The sequence below is a fragment of the Melospiza georgiana genome, chromosome 3 (genome assembly GCF_028018845.1).
Source record: "Melospiza georgiana isolate bMelGeo1 chromosome 3, bMelGeo1.pri, whole genome shotgun sequence".
NCBI classification, from domain to species: Eukaryota; Metazoa; Chordata; class Aves; order Passeriformes; family Passerellidae; genus Melospiza; species Melospiza georgiana.
In genome coordinates, this window is record NC_080432.1 from 91,505,708 (window position 1) to 91,527,785 (window position 22,078).

The 22,078-nt window shown below is 35.4% G+C and overlaps 1 protein-coding gene across 1 annotated transcript in view; it reads left to right on the top strand.

The window, feature by feature from the left end:
* The window catches only part of NOL10 (nucleolar protein 10), a 49,728-nt gene that overhangs the window by 18,836 nt on the left and 8,814 nt on the right, over positions 1-22,078 (top strand). The window contains exons 13-19 of the mRNA XM_058019615.1: positions 884-936; positions 17,173-17,299; positions 18,276-18,355; positions 18,531-18,629; positions 19,219-19,308; positions 20,992-21,165; positions 21,550-21,797. Of these exons, the coding sequence (XP_057875598.1) occupies positions 884-936; positions 17,173-17,299; positions 18,276-18,355; positions 18,531-18,629; positions 19,219-19,308; positions 20,992-21,165; positions 21,550-21,797 (871 nt within the window). The remainder of the gene's footprint in view (positions 1-883; positions 937-17,172; positions 17,300-18,275; positions 18,356-18,530; positions 18,630-19,218; positions 19,309-20,991; positions 21,166-21,549; positions 21,798-22,078) is intronic.

The window sequence follows — 22,078 nt, forward strand, 5'->3', positions numbered from 1 at the left end:
AATGTTATCTAATTTGATGGCACTTTTCTTCTTCATAATCAATCATTTGTATTACCTGTTGGTCGGCTACTTTGGAAAGACTGAATTGAGATAAACATAAAAGTATATGGCAAATGTTCTTATTACTCTTTTATGTAGAAGGAAATTGAGAGTATTCTTGATTTTGAATTTACAAGAAGTCTTGTGGCAGTAGGAGATTTTCCACAGATTTTAGTATTCCTACAGTATTTTTTTTTTATATTCAGAGTATGTAAACCCCTTATTCATGGTTTTTTCTTGGGTATATTCATAGATACTTCAAATTCTACATTTGCCCTGCTTGGTTATAGGATTAGTATTACTCCTTTTGAAGCCACAGTGTCCTATATCTCATTTTGGGTTGAGAAGCTGCTGTTGTATTTATTTCCCCAGATGAAATATGAATGAAGGTGTAAACCATGTTATGATTTATGGCTCTGAGGTGTGTGTACAAAAAAACCCAAACAACAACATGTTCTAATACCAATGTATTAATAATGCAATTTTATGTCCGATGTAGTTTTTAACTGCAATACTAACTGGACTTGTTCTAAACAGTATTAAGGGATGAGCTGTTCATATTTGTTATGAAAGTTGGCAGCCTGCACTTATCAGAGCTTAGTGGTTGCAAAGTGGTGCTGAACAATTAAGATAGAAGACAAAAGGGAATGAATATATAGAAAATTAGGCTTTGTTAATTAGGCTGATATTACACATTTCTTTCTGTGGTATTTGATGCAACAATTTATTACAGATCTTGATTAATGTCCATTGCAAGCCAAGAATATGTACTTTATGAGCTTTTTTTAAAAATAGTATTATCCTCTTCTAATCAATATTTTTAAATGTGGAAATCTCTTTTTAGGAATGCTAATGACTGCCAATGAAGCCCCTAAAATGAATATCTATTATATACCAGTAAGTATTACAAGTTGTTGCTGATATTGCTCCTAAAGACACAATTGTTTGGTGCCATTCAGGTATTTCAGTTGAAATTCGCATCTACATTTTCTGAGATGTCACAATGAAGTAAATTTAGGTTAACTATAATTTTTTAATTTAACATGTTGAATTACTTAAAAAACCTGTAATTTGCTTTTTGCTGCCAGTTTCAAAACTCATTAGTGGCTGCAGAAAATTCAGGTGGAGCTTTTTTTGATAACTGGTGAAAAATAGGAACTATGTTTTTCAAGATAATAATTTTGCTTTGTTAAATATTTTATTAGTGTCTTTAATATGTGGTGTACAGTGACATAGTCATAGCAGTAAATATTCTTTGTTCTGACAAAGTGATACTGTGTGACTTCAGGTACAGCTCTTGACTGTAGCTTCTGCTCAATGCCCTTCAAATGCAGCTTTTCACAGGATAAGCTTTCCACTTGAAAGGCTTAACTGTAGGTTTAACTACATGTTTTATCTCTGCAGATTGGTTTTAGGGAGACTTAGCAGCAAGCCTTCTGGTATAAGGGAATTGTACAGAAAATTACACCTGAATTTCACTCTTGGTTTTGTTCCTACAGTGTGTTCTCTAGAGGTTTTCTTGTTCTGATAGAAGATAAATAGTAGGATACCTATGTAAATTTTACATGCAGAATAGCTGACCAGATTCTAAAAATACATAACTTCTTAATTAATTTTGGACAAACTATAAAGTTTATTAATATTGAAATACATATTTTACTATTTTTTAAGTGAGCCAAAAAGTCTTCATTTAGCTAATCGATTTTAAACTAATTTAAATTTCATCTTTATCAGTTCATTTCTGGTCATCCCCCACTGCCATATCTACTGTGTATGATCTTGATTATGTTCAGGATAGAGATTTATGAGTTTACATTTCTCTTTGTGGAATAGAATATATATACATGTTGTATTTGTGTGTCTAAACACAATAGTATACCTCTAAACAATTCTGTAGTCTGATATATTTACTTACATTATTAGGTTTTTGCATTTAAAGAGATGTGGCATTTTATACATGAGTTATGTCAGGCTGTTCTTTGGATGTGAATTGTCTGTTTCTGTAACTCAGCTCTACCCAACTCACATTTTGTTAACTGCACTGTTCCGTGCTTTGAGTGAGAAAGGGAGACAACATATATTTTTTTTATCTATGATAAAATATTAGCTGTATTTAGAAGATGAACACTTTCTTTCCATTTACCTTGTCCTTTGTAAGGTTGAGAGAGGAGCTCTCCAAGCATTTTTTTTCTCTATTGTCTCTTTTAATTAATGGATTAGGGAACACAAACTCACTTCTTTTTGAAATCTGATGAGTTTTTAAAACTGGAATGGACTAGTTAGTCAATTTAAATAATCCAGATGCAAAAAAGCATTCCTTCTGTCACTAAAGGTAAGGTTCAGCTTATCTCTGAAAATTGTGCAGTGAGATTGTTTTATGCAGGTGTGCCTGATACATGAACCTGACAGCTATAGTACATGAGCAGTTCACATCCAACTTAGCCAAAAAGTTATTTCATTGTCTTGATTATCACCAGTGATGAATGTTTGTTAGAACTTGTTCAAGCTAGCATTATTTTTGAGTATTCTTGCACAAGCTATAAATCAAAACAAAAAATACTTACTTTTTGCTCTCTCAAAAATCTCTCATAGAATCCTCTGTGAGTACTAAATTAGTGTTTCTGAAGTCAGACAAGTAATTTTTAGTTAAGAATTATAAGCACTCTGTGTTAGATCTCAGATCATACATAGAGACAATATCGCAAACTTAAATACTGACTGATACTATCTAGTATTTTTGCAGCATGTAGGTTATTCCAGTGAAGATTAACATAAATTTTGCCCTAAACTATCTTCCTGTGTGACCATCCCCTGATTTTTGTTACCTGAGTCTGCCTAACCTTGTTTGGATGGTACCTTTTTGTGGGTTTTACACGCACAGTGACATGAGTATACAGATGGACCCAAATGATGAATAAAAAGCATAAATCCAAATATGAGTTCTATATTTGAAATATTGATGTATACAAGAAAATTTGAAATTTATTTTAAAGGCTACTGGCTAGTTTAAATTTGCTTTTCAAATAAGCTAAACTTCTCCAGTTTATGTCAGTGGCTTTGAGTTTGAAGGCTGTTGAACATACCTGAAATACTGTTGTTACTTTTTTAGTTGACAATTTGTAGTTCATTTCAAAACATGTAATACTTACTTTAGACAATAGAAAAGTTAAATAGTAGTGAGAAGTTACTTTGAAATAGAGACAGAAATCTCACTCTGGTCTGATTTTTTTTTACCCTGTGCCTTTTTACAGGCAAGACAGAAGGGGCTGGCACAGCCAGTGTAGCATAATTGAATGGTGTTTTCCTACATTTCCTAAAAATCAAGTATGTAGCTCACTAAATCTGTGTTTGTTGGCTGTTTTGTTTATTTTTTAATCTACCTTTTAAATGATGAAAATATGAAATGGAGGACTTGTGTCAGCCTTCAACTGCTCCAGGGCTTTTTTTCTTAAGGAAAACTTAATGTTATTAACATGTTCATGTTACAGTTTTATTCCTTGATCTTCCAGACTAGTTATTTGAGCTCAGAGTAGCACACCTGTCCTTTGGTTTCTCTGTCAGTAGATGATTAATACCTGTGTTTTTTCCATCCTTGGAAGACTTACTAATTTCTTTGCACAGGCAGAGTTACGTTTAGTTACGTGGGTCTTTGGAGCAAAACTTTGAAGAACTGTATTACTTAATCTCTTTTCATGGTGTCATTTTCTACCTTTTCCTAAGAACTAGGATTCACAATTTTTTTAATGAGTAACTTAATTTTTTCTTTGTTTCTTTAAGGTAGACTGAATAGTACTAAAAATATGTCTTTTGTCTTTGAGATGTTGACAGGAACTGAGTTACAAGTCTTGTTGATTTCTGCAACAGAATGGATGCCTGGGAGAAATGCTACTAAGTGCAAAGGACAGTTATGTAAATAAAATCCATTCAATTGCCCGTGCTCGTCATTGGCCTGTAGTGCTAAAAATTATTCTCTTGTTTTAAATGCTCATTGGAACAGCTATAAGGAATTGCCATGGCTGTGATCAAGGAGGATACTTTAAATCCCAAATGTATGGTGCTGTGCTCTATGTAAGGAGAAAAGAGTTCACAGCAGTGGGACTTGCAGAGCAGTGTGTGCATAGATGGGTGCAGACAGACCCAGCATCCGCTGTCCATGATTGGAGTTGGCCAGACAGTGCAGGACTGTGCCCAGCCCAGCCTCTCAGCAGGTTTTATTGGTGTGGGCACAGTGCTGTGCTAGCACAGCTCATGACTGGTGAACTGGAGCTGGCTCGTGTCTGGCCACCTTGGAATGTGCTCTGGCTGAGCTCATGTCTGACTGAATTATCTGTGCTCGTTCTCTCCATTGTGAACGCCAAAGCTAAATTTCCATTTCAAACCCAAAAAATTACTCTTAACTTCAGGATTATAAGAGTTTTGACAGTGAGTATCATAATATTGCTTGTAAAAGAAATGGCACGCATCAGCTTTTCCTGCAGAAGTTTCATCAGAGTGGGTATGACAGCTGAGACTAGGAATGTCTGGGAACATTGCATTTCTTATAAAGAAGTAAAAAATCACTGCAGTTTTTTCTTTTGTGTGCAAAGCTGTAAGTAGAGGAAGTACAAGGTGATTTCTTTTTTTGTTTTCTAGAAAGGACAGGCAGGTTTGATTTTCAATGGCAAGATACTTTATATAGGTACACAGTACAGAGTGACCAAAAAGCAAATTTAATCTGACCCTTGAAATTAAATGTTTGTATTACATAGGCAACATTAGTGGCTTAGCTTAGAGACTTTGTTTTTGTTTTATTTTGCTGGGATTTAATGAGGGCAAGTGCCTCTGAATTCCTGACTGGAATTAGGCTGTTTGCCATTAGTTTAATAGCTAACTTGCAGTTTATGCAAACACTTGGAACCTGCTTCTTGCCAGCTGGCTTCCTGGTTCATCACTTTGATGTGTGCCTCAAGAAGGTTGAAATGAAAGTTTTGTGTGCCTTGGGATAGTTTTTAGACTACTGACTCAGAAACCTAAGTTGATTCAATAGTGCAAGCAGGTCCTGGCCAAAGAAGTGAAGAGAGCAGAAGTTCCATTGACACATGGTGGTCCCCTGACCTGGAATCTAAGATGAGTCAGATTCTCTTTAAGCTTAATTGAGGCTGTCATGTTCCATAACATACAAGGTTCTCTTTGAAGGTTGTACAGAAGGTGCTCTGGGTGGAGAGCAAGGGGCCTGGGTTTTACTCTTAGTGTTTACTTCTGGTTACACAAACTTGTCTGATCTTAGCACAGATGTTGCAAATCTGTCCTGTCTCATTTATTGGACTTGAAACTTTCGGCTACATGAACATACTGAAAATGAAACTTGCTCTATTCATTAGGCTGTTAAAAGAAGAGAGCAATTAAGCATGTAATTAATTGAGTGTAATATTCTGTGTTCTGGGTTTTTTTTACTTTCCTGCAGTCTTGGCAGAACACTCCCTGTTGAGGCTAGAAGCAATGTACTTTTGGTGTAGTGAAGATATTAAGCTCTTCAAGGAAAAATAAATCCTGGAGCGTCTCTGGCTTCTTTTCAGGTGGTTTTGGAAAATAATTTGATATCCTAGCACTCCCCTAGTTCAGGGCTGTTGGAGTTATAAACTGGAAATGCTTCAAGAGCAAGTATTTCTTGCCTACTCAATGATTCAGTTGCTCTAAGAGTATAAGGGTTCTGGTTTCTCATACAATACCTACTTTGGATATGTGGCTGTCCCTATTGTTGGAAATATGAATTTTGTCCTCTTAAAATCATGTGGTTTTTCAGCTAAACCAGGCATTGTTTGCCTTTCATACATTCTTGAATTTCTTTAATTGATTTTGTTTTCTCTTTTTTTTTATACTCCTCTAGTCTAGTTTAATTACCGTTTATCAGCATCTTTTTGTTTTGAATATGCATCAAAAATGCTTTAAATTTTTTTTCTTGCATTTATAAAAAAAACTGTTTTACAAGACCTGAGGAAAAACTAGTTTTTCCTGAGCGGTTAACCCTGAAACAACATAATCACTGATTAAGGCAACAAATCCTATTAGTTTACATGTTTTCATTAAATGCTCTGGTTATTTGGTGAAACAAATATGTAGAGGGAGCTTGTACTGAAGGAAATACAAGTGAAAGCAGTTTTTTAATATCTTAGTTCATCCTCTTTATTTCTTTCTGGATATTTGTTTGGAGTAGTTCTAGAATGTAAATTAGGGATGAACATGCTTTGGTCATAGGTGCCCAGGTGAGCTGCTTCTAAGTGGCTGAATTGGTCAAAATTGTCTTCAGTTCACTCACAGACAGAAAAAGCATTTATCTGAAATAGGTATTTTCTGTCAGTCTGTGACAGGGTGCTCTCACTTGTTCTATACAAGAAGTTATGACCATCAGATACCTGTCTTTACAGTCTGTCATTATTCACTTTAAGAAGTGTGGGAATTTTCCCCTGTGTTATACTCTCCACATTTAGCTCTATGATCACAGACTTTTAGAACAATTTTATTAATATGAGACTTAGATTTTATCCATTTGGGATCTGCTGATTGTCTTTTTTTCTCTTTTGGGTCTTTATATGATAGAAATACAAACCTACCTGTCCACATTTTGTATTTCATACCTTTAGGGCCAGTGTTCTGTACAGTCAGCTGTCATTCAGATAGTTTGTGGATGCAGTTACAGTGAGACCTTCTGTACAGATTTTTGGCTAGTGTGGTAAAAGCTATGAATCAGACAATGCAATTCTTATTATATTTGTGTTTGGCATTTTGACACTAATAGAACAGATTTCCAGTAGAGTGCAAGATTTTGATTTCTTTTAGAATGTTTTCATGTCTTCTGATTGGCAGTATTAGGTCATTCTGTATAGGTGCTGCCTCAAGTGTTGTCTTGAAGATCATGTGATGAGGCTGTGTTTTCTGGAAGACTAGAAGACAGTTGTTCATCCTGTTCAATATAGCCCTTCCCTAACGTGTTTTTGGTAAAGTAGAAAGCAACCATGAAACTGGCTTGTGCTAAGAGATTTTTTTCTATCCTGAAACAATAGGTAATGTAGAGAAGCATTTCATATTCTGGGAAAAAAAGTATAGTAAAATAAAATGGTAGTTGTGACGTAAAATGGAAAATGTTGGTCTTAATCTTAGTTTGTTCATTTTGAAAACTGTGAAATGACTGGAAAGAAGGGTTGTTATGAAATAATGTATTAGGTTGAGCTTTAGGGCTGCCAAGTGTCAAAGAAGAAAGTTTCCATTAATAAAAAGATACTTGAGTGCATCTTTGGGCCTTTAAACTAATTTTGAGTTTTGATATATCAATCTTGCAAATTTGTGTTTTCCATCCAGAACAGTCTAATCCTTTACACACACAAAAAAAAAAAAAGTCTGGTGAATGATACATTACCTATCTCACAGTATTTACAAGCATAGGAAAAAAGTTGTTTATCTTCACAAGCAGAAATGTGAGCTTCCTACTTTTAACCTAAACACTTTCAAACTGAAAAATAACACACTGGGCTTATTCCCAACAAAGGATATCCTCCATTTCCCATGTGCTGGCTGAGAGACACAGTCCCACTTATCACATGTATATAGAAGGAAAACACCAATGTGTGATGATCAGGAAACAATTTCTGATCTTCCTGTAAAACTTGTTTTAGATGTTTCTGGTGCTGATGATGTACTAGTCTAGATTATAAATGTGTATGAACCCTGCTTAGTGCTGTTGTGGCTGTTGGTGTACTAGGCAGCATTTCTTCAGTATTTTTTGACCTGACAGCAGCACACTGACTGTGAAGTAATACATATAGTTTATGTTAAACCTTTCATAGAGCACAGGAGAAAACTCTTAAAAGCAGTTGTATGGAATTATACCAGGTGATTGCTCTTACCACTGAGAAAAGAGTCATGTGCTTTTTAGTGTTGTGACTGTTTCTCAAGCAATTCTGTTCTTGCGTTCTTATTTTAAGAAGCATGTTTTGAGGGGGGAGCATGCTCCCTTTGTTTTAAGCCTTGAGTATTTGAAAGATATTTTTTATTTCTTAACTTGATCTTGTTCTTTCCTTTGATCCATCTATTCTTCCCTTGATTTCTGAAAATCTAGAGATGCAGTTGCCTAGCTTCAGTCAATGAAGAGAGAGGCAGTCACAGATAATGAATAGGTGCAATTGCTGAATGGAAGTTTTGTACTTGTACATGTACTACATGTCTATCAGCATGTAATAAGAACTGGAGTGTTTTAGCTTTTGAATCAGAAAAGACAAAGCATGTGAGAATTTTCTCCATGTAATAATTTCAACTCAGTCTTTATTTCATTGCATTTGAAAGTACAGGGTAACTGTCATCTTCTGTGTTACATTCAGAATTGAAATGTCTTGAGTTATGACTCTTTTATGCAGAAATAGTGGAATTTACAAAGATCTAAGATTTTTGTCAGAGAAGACCTTAGAAGTAAAAAAAACCTATCATGTATGTGAAAGCTTTCAGGTATTTATTTGAAAGCTGCTTTCTCTTTAAAAATATTTCCTGAATTGTGCAAAATTTCTTTAGCATTATGCTCTTCAGTGAAGTTGGTTTATGCTGAGCTTATCTTCATTATCTGGAGGAGCTGCATATTCCCAACAGGTAGTTGCTTTTCCTTCCCTTTGTGTTGTCTGGCAGTACTTGCATAAACTCAGAAGTCTTCCTCCCAGTTTTGCAAAAAGCAATTAACCTGCAATAGTAGGGAGTTATTAGAAACTCACACATTCCTAGATTTCTGGTAGTTTGTCAGTCATGTAAGGCAGACAAACAGCTGGATTTGCCATTACCTTTATGTCTGTAGCATTCCTCAGATTTCCCTAAAATACAGATCATCCTCAAGTATGTGTTGTTTTAATGACTGTAAAGATATTTATGCTGTAACATTTCTTGGCATCTGGTGTGTACTGTAAGAACTCTGTTCCCAGCCACTTAAAAGCACAAGAGGCAAGATCCTACACAGTGAGACAGTTGAGGAATTTTCCTGTCCCATCAAGAGAAATTGATAAGGGGACATGTTGGGACTTGGCATTTCTGGCTTATTTTTGGTGGTTCTTACTTGTTAATTTAGATTGCTGTCAGGGGCTGCTGCGTACTTACTGAAACCAACGCATGTGTTACTCTCATCTATGTTAGTAGTGGAAGTTTTGTCTGTTGATGGCCCGTGTCCTTTGTATAGTAAGAAGAATGGCATATGTGCCATTATGTTTTGAGAAACAGATTTCTGAACATATTAGAACAGTTGGAAGCTGTGTAGAACTTCTTTCCTTGTTTAAAAGGAAGGCCAAGACATTATGAAGTTTCCCACTTACCATTTCATTGTCTGCCTCTACTGTAGTCCCAGTTGTAAAGGCAAGGGAAGAACTTTGCAAGGAATTTATTCTTTCTAATGTGTCATGATGGGATGGAGGTTTTTGTTAGACTGTGTAAACCATAAAAGTGGTATTGTTGTGAGGGAGATTGTGCTGGTTCAGTGACACAGAGTCCCTAAACAGTAAATTGACTTTGTGAAGGTTTTGATGAGTACCAGGACCTATGCAAAGGAATTGGTATGAGCACTTAGTGAAATGTGGTAGGGAATGGAAGGTGTGGATGGCCAGAGTAAAATGTGGTTCCTGACTTACTGTCAGTAAGGCATTAAATCAGCTGATCATACCTCATCTGCACTTTTTTTTTCATGGATAAAGAAAAACAATCAACACATGTCCATAGATAAATAAAACCAGTGAAGAGAGTCCCAGCTGAACTTACTGTACAGTATTAAGGCAATTTTCCTAGTTGCCTCTCTTTTTACAGCTGGTATGCCATAGAACCTGCTGTGTAGAATAAAGACAGACTTTTGGTAACTCTTGAATTATTTCCAACTGGTATTTTTGGGAGGTGCTTGAAGCAGGTCATGGTTGTAACAGATACTTTGAGAAGCCACTCTCCCTTTACCTTTTGAGCTTCATTTGATTAGTTGACTTTGTGTGAAAGTAGTGTCTTCTTGTGCTTCAAGTTTCAGTGTATCTTTCTGACTTCACATTATCTCAATATTTACAACCTGTAGGGAGTCTGATAAATAACAGATCTGTAGCAACACTGATGAAATGTTTATTTTATGTATGTCAGAACATGATAGGGACATTGGTGGAGGCATCAGATTCTACTCTTCATGCCATGGCTGGTAAGTCACAGGTGACTTAAGAAGTGTCCCTTTTTAGTTCTGTCTTGTGAGGAAAAGAGCTATTCTGGTAACCTTATTTACAGTTTTAAGGAGTAACTTTGTTTGCTTGAGGGTTTTTTTCCCAACATTATGAGCAACTGGACCATTGTCTCCTTCAAAAGATAGAAGGAGCATTCACAGTGAGAGCAGACCTGTGACTGGTTAACTGACTGTAGTACTTATCAGACCAGAGAGTATGTGATTAAAAAAAAATAAAAACAAAACCCCAAACCACCACTATAAAGCCAAACTGCTTAGAATTAGAAGTACTTACTATCTGATAACTACCAGGGTGGAGAGATTTAGAATCTCATTTCTAGAAGATGCATGCAAGTTCCTGCAGGAGTTCTTGTTTAACACTGGGAAGGTCTTTAAAGCAATGTTTCCTTTAACGTGCTCTCTAAGGAGTAAAACCTCCAAATAGTTGATTTGGCAGCGTCCATAGCATAGTGAAAGGTATTCAACCTCACTGATTAATGAATATGCCAAAAATGTCTGGATGTGCTGGAGTTAGGATGAGTGAAAAGAGCCAATTCATTGTATAGTTCAGTGAAATTTGAGTGTGTGGGCTTAAAACCAACTGCAGTGCTGTTGTCAGTAGTGTGCCAAAAGGGGAGAGTGTGCTATTTAGTCTCTCTTGGTCATGTCTATACTCCACTGAGCTACTTGATATCTTTAAAAGCACCAAATTCACACCATATGATGCAGGGTGAACGAAAACATGAAATTATGAAGAATATATGGGAAATTTGTTTGGAGTTTATTCCCCAAACCAATTTAATTTAGAGAATCAAATAATTTTCTTCAGTCCATTAAATAGAATTACGAGATTAACAGAGCATAATTGGAGTTGATTGTAGAGCATTCATAGGAAGAATGAAGATTACAAAAGAATGGAGAACTCAAAATTACAAATTGTTTGGAGCATATTGGTTGCTATGGGAATTGCTGTGTATGGAAATGTAGACAGAAACATAACAAGATAATGTGATCCCAAGGCTCCTTCTTAACACGAGCTGATCTCTTTGGCTGGCTGTAGTTGAAGGCCAAAAGCATAGTAACAAGAACAGAGAGCTGCAGCTTTTCTCATCTACAAGCTAGAAAAGATCCATTGGGTTTTTTGAGTTACCAGTTGCAATTGATTTAATGTTAACTGTTAACAAGGTGCAATGAGGTGTTCTTTCTTCTCTTGTCTTCTCAATGCATCTAAATGGAAACTTTTCAAAGTTACTACATATTGAGATCTGTCTAATTCTTAAAATTAGAGAACAAAACATTGAAAACAATATTCTTAAAATGAATAGTAATTAATATTGCATGTAATTGCATTAATTAAACTTGGCTATGCAATTAGGGAGCTAATTATGTTTAAAATGCAATTGCACATTTCTATCACTCCTCACACCCTGGGGATCATAATTTTTTTTTACCTCCCTCATTAGACCTTTTGTAATCTTTCTCCTATTAAATGGTGTGATTGAAACTGAGAATATGCATGCATAGATGTGCATTTGCTTTCTCCAGCAATTATATCCTGTTAAAGGTTTTAAATGCTTTATATTGTGCCATTTCATTAACAAACAAACAAAATTAAGATTTTATTGTTACTATACGTCTTCTCCAAAGAATTCTTTTTTGTGCTGTAGGTAAATATGTATGTGAAGTCTTTGAGCTGGATATATAGAATATATTTAGTTTCAAGAAATTATAGCCTAGAAAATAATCTCTGCTTGTTGGATATATAGAATGGATATATAGAATATATTATATATAATATATATAGAGTTATATATAGTTTTATATATATATATAGAGAGAGAGTTATATATATAATATGTATAGAGTTGGATATATAGAATATATTTAGTTTCAAGACAGTATAGCCTAGAAAATAATATCTCCTTGTTGAAGTGCTTTAAATTTTATTTTTTGGTTTTGTTTTTAATTGGGAAGGGAGGAATGGATGAGCCACCTTGGATTCTGAAGTCAAGTCCCATCTCATTACAAGCACTCAGATTATATAATGTTTTTCTTCAATATTTCAGACTGCATCTGAAATTTGTTGTTTGCTGTTCCCCATTATTGCCACTTAAAAAGCTGCTAAGAGTTACACTCTTCTGATGCCTAACTCAGCTCTAGTTTATAGTGTCTCTGTGATGTATTTATTCCTTTGCAAGCATTACTGTTTCAGAAATCCTCCTTGCTGCTTTTCACAGTCCTGGCTACAGTTTGCATTCACATGTACTGGACTTGTTCAAAATGTCTCCACCAACTCATTAATAATTTTTCACAATATACTGTACCTAGATATCTGTTGAAGACCTTAAATATGTGCTATTTTTGTTGTAATCACCATTATTCAAATAATATGGCAGTGAATTATTTAGTTAGTACATTTTTGCTATTTAGTAATGGTCTTAGTCAAAATGTGTGGAAGGTACCACAACACATAGATTTTTGATAGAAGCTTTTACTTCTAAAATACAGAAGAACAGTGATAAGATGTGTTTTCATGCTTTTTTGTTACTAGCTCTGTCACTATGGTGTGGCATGATACAGCCTTACAGAGTTCATTTTTGTGAAACTGAAATTTTTCTGAATCTCATGCAGCCACAGCAAATAATGCCTCTGCTTTCCAAAGCCTCTGGAACTGTGTGGTTAAATGCTGTCCACATACATTAAGTTAGTCTTCTAGAGAAAATTTGGACAGTCTAAACTTTCCAGATTCTACTGAGTAATTTTCAAATCCGATAAATGCTGTCTGTGAGCATTTTGCGTATTTCAGATTGCTAAAACAAACCAGTGAAGATTGGGATGGTTGGTCTTACTATATTTGACATCTTGTTTATTGCTGAAGAGTTTATCACTGCCTTGTTTGAAATCTTTCAGGAACTTACTGTTTAACATCCAGAAAAACAGATTGGAACCTGTTTTTACTCCCTGAGAAGCAAAGAGCAACTGTTCAGTCACTCCTGTAGAATTGATCTTGGAAACCTTCAAACAGATACTTAACAAAACTTGTCTGGATGTGCATTCATAGTAGTTTAATTTAAATATCTTGATATCTGACTATGGAAGCTTCTACACATCCTGGACTTACTTTTAAGTAGTTGAACATGTTTAGTACTAGTTAGGATTAGGGCAGGTTTTTGGGGCTGTAAGAGCTCTACAGAGCTGGCTGTTAAACTGTTGAGTGGTGTTTAAAAGTGTACAAGTGCTATCTGGTATTTCAAATGAAGATAAGGAGCGTCTGTTGTGGGCTGGGCATAATACCTATGCTGTTCTAGGCTTTGTTAAATTTAGGAGAATTACAGGCCAGTGACAGGGTGATATTTCTACAGAAGTGCTCAGGAATTAAGCATGGCCAGAAGAACATTCTGGACCATGTAAGACTTGTGGTGCCACAAGATTACGAAGTCAAACATCTTGTAGAATAGAATACAAAGAACTGTGATTTTTGAAGTTTTTTTACAATATTTAAAAAATATTTTTCTGTGAACATTTTTCTCTTCCATTTCTTTGACAGTTTGGTCTCGGACTTGTCTCTGCTCAGTTGCATGCTAGATGACTCCTCATATTTTGTGTTTTCTTTGTGTAAAGTAGACAAATATTCTAATGTGTGTAAGAAAAATTTGATATTAGGTGGCACAATACTAATAATTATTAAGTCCACTTTTTTACTTTCTATGGGTTGGAATAGGATGAAAGGCAGTGGTGAGGTGTCTGCATTACCGTGGTAGTAGTAAGTTTTGCTGTGGGGAGGGGGCACTGGTGTGACCCATCTGTCACTCTGCCTTGCAGTGTGGTGGTGGGACACTGAGGGACAGCTGTGCTTTGGTACCTCCTGGGTGCCATTTCCAGTGAAGGAGGAAGGTGCTGGGAGGGGAGCAGGGCACCCCCTCACTCACTGCCAACTGGGCCCTGCTGGTGGGGGAAGCTCCTCTCTTGATGGGCAAAAACATTTTCAAAGCAGTCTTTCTGACTTTCAGTAGCAATTGGCAGAAATTGTCTCTAGAAGTGGTTATCCTACAGAAAGCAGCATAATAATGAAAACAGGAAAAAATATTAATTTGATCACTGTTGGTGCTCACGTCTGGTTTTCCTGTGCTAAAAAGTATTTGGATAAAAGCCAAGCATAGATGTGCATTCATTTGATAATTATTTTCCCACTGACTGAGTGCAACTTTTCTAAAACTTACTGAGAAACCTATTTGGCATATCATGAATATTGTAAAAATTATATCTGTCACTTAAGTTGCATGCAATTACCTACCTCATAACATTTTCTTATTTGTGCTGTCAATTTCAGTGCCTTTTTCTCTGTGAGGTGTGGTAGATTTGTGCCTTTTCACTCCAAATTGCCAGTATATTACTTGACTACACAGACTCCACAGCTTTGTTTTGTTCTGGTGGCTTTAAGCAGGGACTGCAGGCCAGGCTGAGGTGGTGCCAGTGCTGGATGACAGTGGCTCCAAAGGGTCCCACTTGTGTTGCAATGTGGCCACTGTATGGAATGTCATGAACTGGGGAAGACAGGCCAGTTTCACTTCTCCCACCTTGTCCCTGGAGCCCAGTGCAAACCAACCCTGTCAATTGTTGCTTTTGTATCTGGGCGCAGGAATGGCGGAGCCCTGGAGCTTGGCATTCTGGAGTGCTTTTAGCATCATCATGGGACAGCTGTTGTTTGGCAGTGGACCATTAAATTCTGCTGTTAAAAATGCAGTAGCAGTTAAATTATGTGAAGAATTACTATTGCAAAAGAAGGACAAAATTTTCTTATTTATGTTCTTGTCATTGTGGCTGATACTGTTTGTTTTGCTATTTTTTAATTTCTTCCCAAGCTTTAAAAAATGTTTCATTTTAATGCATGATGCAGAGCTCCTAAGGTGTCCTAGAATAGGTAGGCAAGTGGTTTCAGCAGGGTGGGAGAAGGGGAAATAAGGTAATAAACATACACAGATATCTCTGTGGGTTTTCCTTTCTGACAGTTAACATGCAAAATTTTAATAATGGTTGGACTTTCTATTTTTTCCTGGTATTCTGCCACCACTTTTTTCCATTAATTATCTCATTTCCCCCACTTTGTTTTCTATGATCTGATCATCCAGTTCATTTCACAGATGATTGTGAATAATCAGGTTTTTGCTCCATGTATTTCATGGCACAGATTATGCCCCATGAAAGGTTTTACTCTAAGTGTCAGGCTTTGCATATAGGAGAGAATATTGTCCTTAAATTTTATTAAAAGAGAAGTTTTGTTTAGTTAGTAAGCAGCTTGGGAGTTTTTTTAGTAAGAAGGACAAACTGCTTCATCTAAAACAAAATTGTAGTCATGCTTTGATGGTCTGGTAATGAGGCACAGATAACTGACTTAAGTGACATGAAGACATTTAATAGATCTAGACTGCTTTCTTTTCAATATAAAAGTTTTTTAATATATAAGCTTAATATAAAAGCTTATTTAAATAAGTGGGTTGGGGAGAAATAAAGCAAAAATTAAAATCTGGATGGAGACAAAAGATTCTGGAATGTTGGCAAGAAGTCAGTCTGAATGTTATATATGTCATTTATTCCTGGAGCAGACATGGAGATTTTGGTTAATTAAGTGGGTAAAATGTTTCTTGTTAGTGACATCTTGGGTATTTCCTTGGAAGTGCTTCGTAATTGGAATGAAATATGCAGCATGGTAAAAAAAAAAGTGCACTTTTCATTTGGCATGTAATGGTTTCAGCTAGGGCTGAGATCTTAGGAAGATAAATTGTATTTAATACAGAGAGACAGTAGTGGGCTAGAATAAAATATTATTGTCTTGAGTGTTACAGGCAAGAATATGATAGATAAAATGTTATGGTCCAGAGCACAATTTTACAGGGTTTTTTGAGTGTAGTTGTCTTCAAAATAAGACTTTTAAATTAGAAGAAACACACTTTTTAAATGAACAGCATTATCTCATACAGTTAATCAGCAATCAAGTTAAAACAAGCTATGTATATGTTAAATAAATAAAATCACTTCTAGTTGTTTCCCTAATTGAATAGGATCTTAAAATGCTGTTGTGTCGCAAGCATTTGTATGATTGACTGGAGTTTTTAACATGAATTTTTAGCAAACAAATCCAAAGCCTTGCTAAAAGTCCCACTGGAATTTAGCTGGTGACTTAACATTCTAAAATGTCAGCTGATTTACACTAGGGAGAGAAATGCAGTGTTAGATTTTTCCATGCAGCTAACTCCCCTGCTAAAATAAGACTACTGGAACAGCTGAGTGTGGCTGCATGAGTCCAGATGGAAAGGAATCTCAATCAGAACAGCAGGAGGGAAAAGTAAAGGGAGCTGATTTTTAATTTGGGGAATTGGAGGAAACTTATATGGAAAAATACATTGATAGTGCTACCTAACACTGGGCAAACAAATCTTTTGCCTCATCATGGAAATATGCAAGTATTCTTAATATTTTCTATTATCTATTCATACAGTCTGGGTTTATCCCCGAATAAAATACATTAAATCTGTGGTGTTATAATTAATACATATAACATCTGTGGTGTTATAATTAAGATAAACAGGGTAGAGTAGGATTTAACATGATTGCATAGTGAACCTAGCAAGTTCAAGATCCAGCAGCAATTTACAAATTAGTTGCTATCTAGTGCCATTAGTTTGTAATTTCTTCTATAATGTTTGGCTCTAAGCTTTTAAAAAATTAATCAGACTGGGACCACTTGAAACAGTTAAACTTGAAACTTTGATCTAAATTAAAATAACACAAAATCTATAGTACTCTTTGTTGGTAATGCAAGCAATAGGTTTGTGTTCTCTAAGTGCTGTGGGATTAATTTGTTTGTAGCATAGTAGCCAAGAGCCTAACTGTAGGCTTTCTGTAAGAAAATGCAATGTTAAAACTTTCCATAATATCCACAGGTTTTAGGACCTGCCCCAAAATGGTGTTCCTTCTTGGACAACTTGACTGAAGAACTGGAAGAGAATCCAGAAAGCACTGTTTATGATGATTACAAATTTGTTACCAGAAAAGATCTTGAAAATTTAGGTAAAACAGTTATATACACTCTTTGGCTCACTTCTTTGTTGAGTTTTTGAACATTTACACATCTGATTTTTGTAATATCAGTGTGGTGTATGAGGGATGCTAGAAATTCAATGACAGTAGTTTTCTCTTGTTTTCTTGGTTATAAATATTCCAGACTGATGGCTCTAAGTTCTTTGATTCCCAACCAGTATAACACAAGACACTAGTATTTCTCAGATTTTTATCTCAAGAAGGTGATTGATATTTGCTGGTATAACGCATCTGGGAATCTGTTGTGCTTTCATATGCCACATGGAAGGCATAGGAAGAAAAGTTGGTTTAGTTGTCAAAATACTTTGGAGGTGCTGAAATAGAATTTGGAACTTGCAACCAAAGGCTACCCTATTTGAATGTAGTAATTTTCAGAAAATGCATATCATTCTAGGGCTAATAGTTTCAAGAAATTGAAATACTGAAAATTATATAGCAGAGAAGGTAAGCAACCTTGTCTTGAGGCACTTAGTCCTTTTTCTGTCCATTACATGGTTTGATTGCAATGTTTTGCTCCAGTTTACTTAGTTTACCTCTGACTGTGAGTGTTGGGTTTGACACAGGGCAAAACTCTTTAATTGAAAAATCTATCACACTAAAAAAGGGATTATCAAACATCTATGGACTTCCCAAAAATCATCCTCTGGAATTCTTTGTGAAGTTCTATAGAGAATAGTGCATGTGGGAATTTTTAAAAAGTGCTCAGTAACATGTATTATGGCAAGAAAAGTGGATCTGGTTGCTCTGAAGAAGCTTAAAATTTTTTGCTGGCCAAAACGATTCTTATTCCCACTTTTAATTAGTCTTGATGTCATGACTGTGACTGTTAGATTGATATTTTGCATTGGCAGTGTTTGTTTGTCTTAAGGAAGTGAAGTGACTGTCTTGGAATAGAAGTTCTTTATATGTGAAAGTTCTTTGAAATTCTCTGGAACTTTTTTCCTAGGCCTTGCTCATCTCATTGGATCATCATTGCTCAGAGCGTATATGCATGGCTTCTTCATGGATATAAGACTTTATCATAAGGTAACTATGGCTGAATCTTGTCAATTTTTATTCTTAACAGTAAAATATATGTGCTGTGGGTTTTCTTTGTCTTTTTGTGGTTTTTTGTTTTGGCTAGATTTTTTTTCCATGCAGATAATGGACTGTGTCCTGTATTAATGGTACTTTCTTTTTACTTCCTCCTGTTTGTTCAAAGGCAAAAATGATGGCCAACCCTTTTGCCTATGAAGAATATAGAAGAGAGAAAATAAGGCAGAAGATAGAAGAAACTCGTGCACAGAGAGTTCAGTTGAAGGTAAATCCTAGAAATAAATGGTATACTTTGGGGAAAGGTATTCATAAAGAGTAATGTATTCCTAAGTGTATCGTAGAGATGTAGTGACTTAGGAGTTGAATGTGTTCATCATTGCACACACAAAGTAATTTATAGAACTTCTTGAATGGAAACAAAATTCTCATGTGTGGGATTTTGAAAGGCTGATACCAAACTAAAAGAGCAGGTCTCATCTCATTCGCCACTTCAGCAAATAATCCACTGGTAAAGCTTTGCATTTTCTATTTCTGTCATTAATTACTTAAGCCATTGAAACATGATACTCTGGAAAGAGATACATGAAAATTGTATTGTGTTTATAACTAGTAACTTTCTAGATTGGATCTGTTCAACATAAAAGGAGAAAGAGTTGCTTTTAAAGTTCTAAAGGTGATGCATTAGAAGTTAAAAATAATATACAAGTTCTTAAATCTTCTCTAAGGGCAGTTACTTTACTAGTACCTAGAGATATTTGGAACTAGTCAAGGAGCTTTTCTGCAACAGTTGTAAGTAAAGCATGTAGGTTGCATGTGTAAAAAGGCTAATTTATTAATTGATTTCCTCTTTCTAGAAACTCCCAAAAGTTAATAAAGAACTTGCACTCAAACTGATTGAAGAAGAAGGAGAAGAGCAACAGTTTAGTAAAAAAAGAAAACAAAAGGTGAGCTCTTGTTTTGGTGAATTCTCTAGCTGGGAGCACAGAACTAGCAATGCTTACAGGATTCTTTTTTTAATTGTTGCTGTTTGGCCGAAGAGATTCAAAATACTATTGGCTCTGTTTCTTATAAATAACTTATTCTGGTAAGTGGCTTTAAGTGTATTTGACTGTAGCTGTAGCACAAAAAAAGCCATATAGTGACTTGATGCTAAAAATTATTAAATACTCACTGTGAAGGTAATATGGGTTTCACAGAACTCCAAAAACTGGTTAACGCAGCCTCAGTACCACAGCTGTTCAAACAAGACCTGTTGTTTGCATATGTTTTTGGTATTTTGGTTGTGAGCATGACAGGATAGATGTTATCTATAAAATTTAAGATACAATTGCCTTTTTTGTATATACAGTTAAATATGTTTTATAGAATAGCCAAAATGGTTTGCTTTTATGCAACAGGAGTTCTTCTGGATGTTAAAAGTACTCTACTACTCTGCTATGAGAAGTTTTTAATTGAAGAAATGGGTAAATGTTTAGTATCTAGTGGGAGGGTGGGCTTTTTATAGGTAGCCCTTCATAGGTGCTCATTCTTACAGGAATATAGCATTCATGATAGGTAGACACTAGCCTGCATGTGATAAATAATGAAATTTTATGTGTTGAGGTTAGAGGAAGGATGAACTACTAAAAAGATAGGTTGGTGGTGAAACTTAAATGAGAGTTCAGTAGATGGGGACTGAAGTACCTAGAGATTGTGTTATTAAGTGGACTAAATAGAGTGTATATAAAAATGTACATAGAGATTATTTTTCTCAAACAGTATTAGAGTCCTATGACAAGCAATTTATTTCAGGCTTTGGGATTTAATTTTTTGTTGTGGTTGAAAGTTATACATTTGCACTGGTTTTGTGTTTGAAATTTATTCTTGTTTTCTGTATCCTTAGTTCCACCCTCCTTTTCTTCAATAACAATGAAAACCTAGTGCAGTGATGGGATTAATATGCTGGTATAAGTTGAGCAATGTTAAAAAATTAACATTTTCTATTAAAAAGCTATGTGTGCAATGATTTTAAAATGACAGTAACTGGTCTTCTCCTAAGATGAATTAGTAGCTTGAACTGTTCTGAATTCACCAGCAGCATAATTTACACTGAGTTCATTTTACTTTGACATGATTTAAACTGCCTTTTACATTCTGTGTGTGAAAGTAGTGAAGAAAAAGTGTTATAATATGTATAACAACATTTCCTCTTAAGTATTTACACTAAAATAATAGTAGCATTACATAAAGATACGTACCCTTATAATTTGTTTTACATGTTGTAGACTCATCCCCATCAGGCAGTATATTTGCCTTGCAGGTACTGCTGATTAGTCAGTAGATATCAACATGTCTCCAGACTAGCTGGCTCAATGTATGAGAAACATTTATCTGAAAATATTAGTAATTGTGTATTTAAAGTGTCTGTACTGTGTATTAAAAAAACTCTTGCTTACAGGTAGCTTAAAACAATCTTTGTTAAAGTACAATAAGCATAAATCTTGATTTTTATTTGACCTGGAAGGATAAAGCAACTGGCATTTCATATGCTGGTTATTAATTTTGTTTAATTAAGAAAAAGTGTTACGTATTTTGTTAATGTCTGTTTCAGAATTGTCTAACTTGCTCATGCTTTGCTCCTGTTCCAGAATCTGCCCAGCCTTCTCAAAGATGATCGCTTTAAGGTCATGTTTGAGAATCCAGATTTCCAGGTGGATGAGCAGAGTGAAGAATTTAGGCTACTTAACCCACTTGTTTCTAAAATAAGTGAGAAAAGAAAGAGGAAGCTAAAGATCTTAGAAGAACTGGAAGCACAAGGACAGGTAAAATATTTTCCCATTTGGATTAAGAAAGCCTATGGAGTTTTTTTTTCCTCTGTTTCAGGCTTTCAGACTTTTCACCCCAGAAAGCTGAAGGCAATGCAAGAAATGTCTTATCAGCTACAATAATTGTCATTTATAAATTTAATCTAGTTTTTAGATGCAATACTGTTTTTGCACAAACACAGGTTTTAAAAACATAAAATATGTAGATGGTAACAACTTTGTGATATATTTTCAGCTTATTTGCTGTTACTGCTTTTGTTCAAAAGTTGTAGCTCTCTTCAGCTGTATCTGTGTAAAAGCTGTCACGTACTCCAATTGCAGGAATGATTTGGAAAGAAAATTAGTTGATGATTTCTTATTTTATACTATTTTTGTCTGCAGGAAGAGGAGGAAGAACCAGAAGGAAAAGCAAGTGATGCAGAAAGTTCTGAGAGTTCAGATGATGAAAAAGGCTGGGTTGAAGAGGTCAGGAAACAGCGCAAGCTTTTACGCCAAGAGGAAAAACTAAAGCGGCAGGAAAGGCTCAAGGAGGATCAGCAAACATTACTAAAACCTCAGTTTTTTGAGATTAAAGAAGGAGAGGAATTCAGAAGCTTCAAAGACTCTGCCAAAAAACAAAAATTAATGAAGTAAGACTAATGTTCCTATTTTAATAGGTGGGGGTGGGTGATTCTCAAGTATTTCCCTACAGTGCAGGCCCGCAGTGTTTTGGCATGGAAGCACTTGCTAGTAAAGCTACATTTGGTGATCCAAGGGTATAACTTAAGGTGACATAGTCATTGTATGCTTTGTTTTATAGATAAACAAATACACTATTTAAAGTAGGACAGAGACACAACACAAATAAAATTAGTAAGATACTCCTGAGTCAGACTGGGGGATCCATTACTCAGTGTTAGTGCAGTGCTGC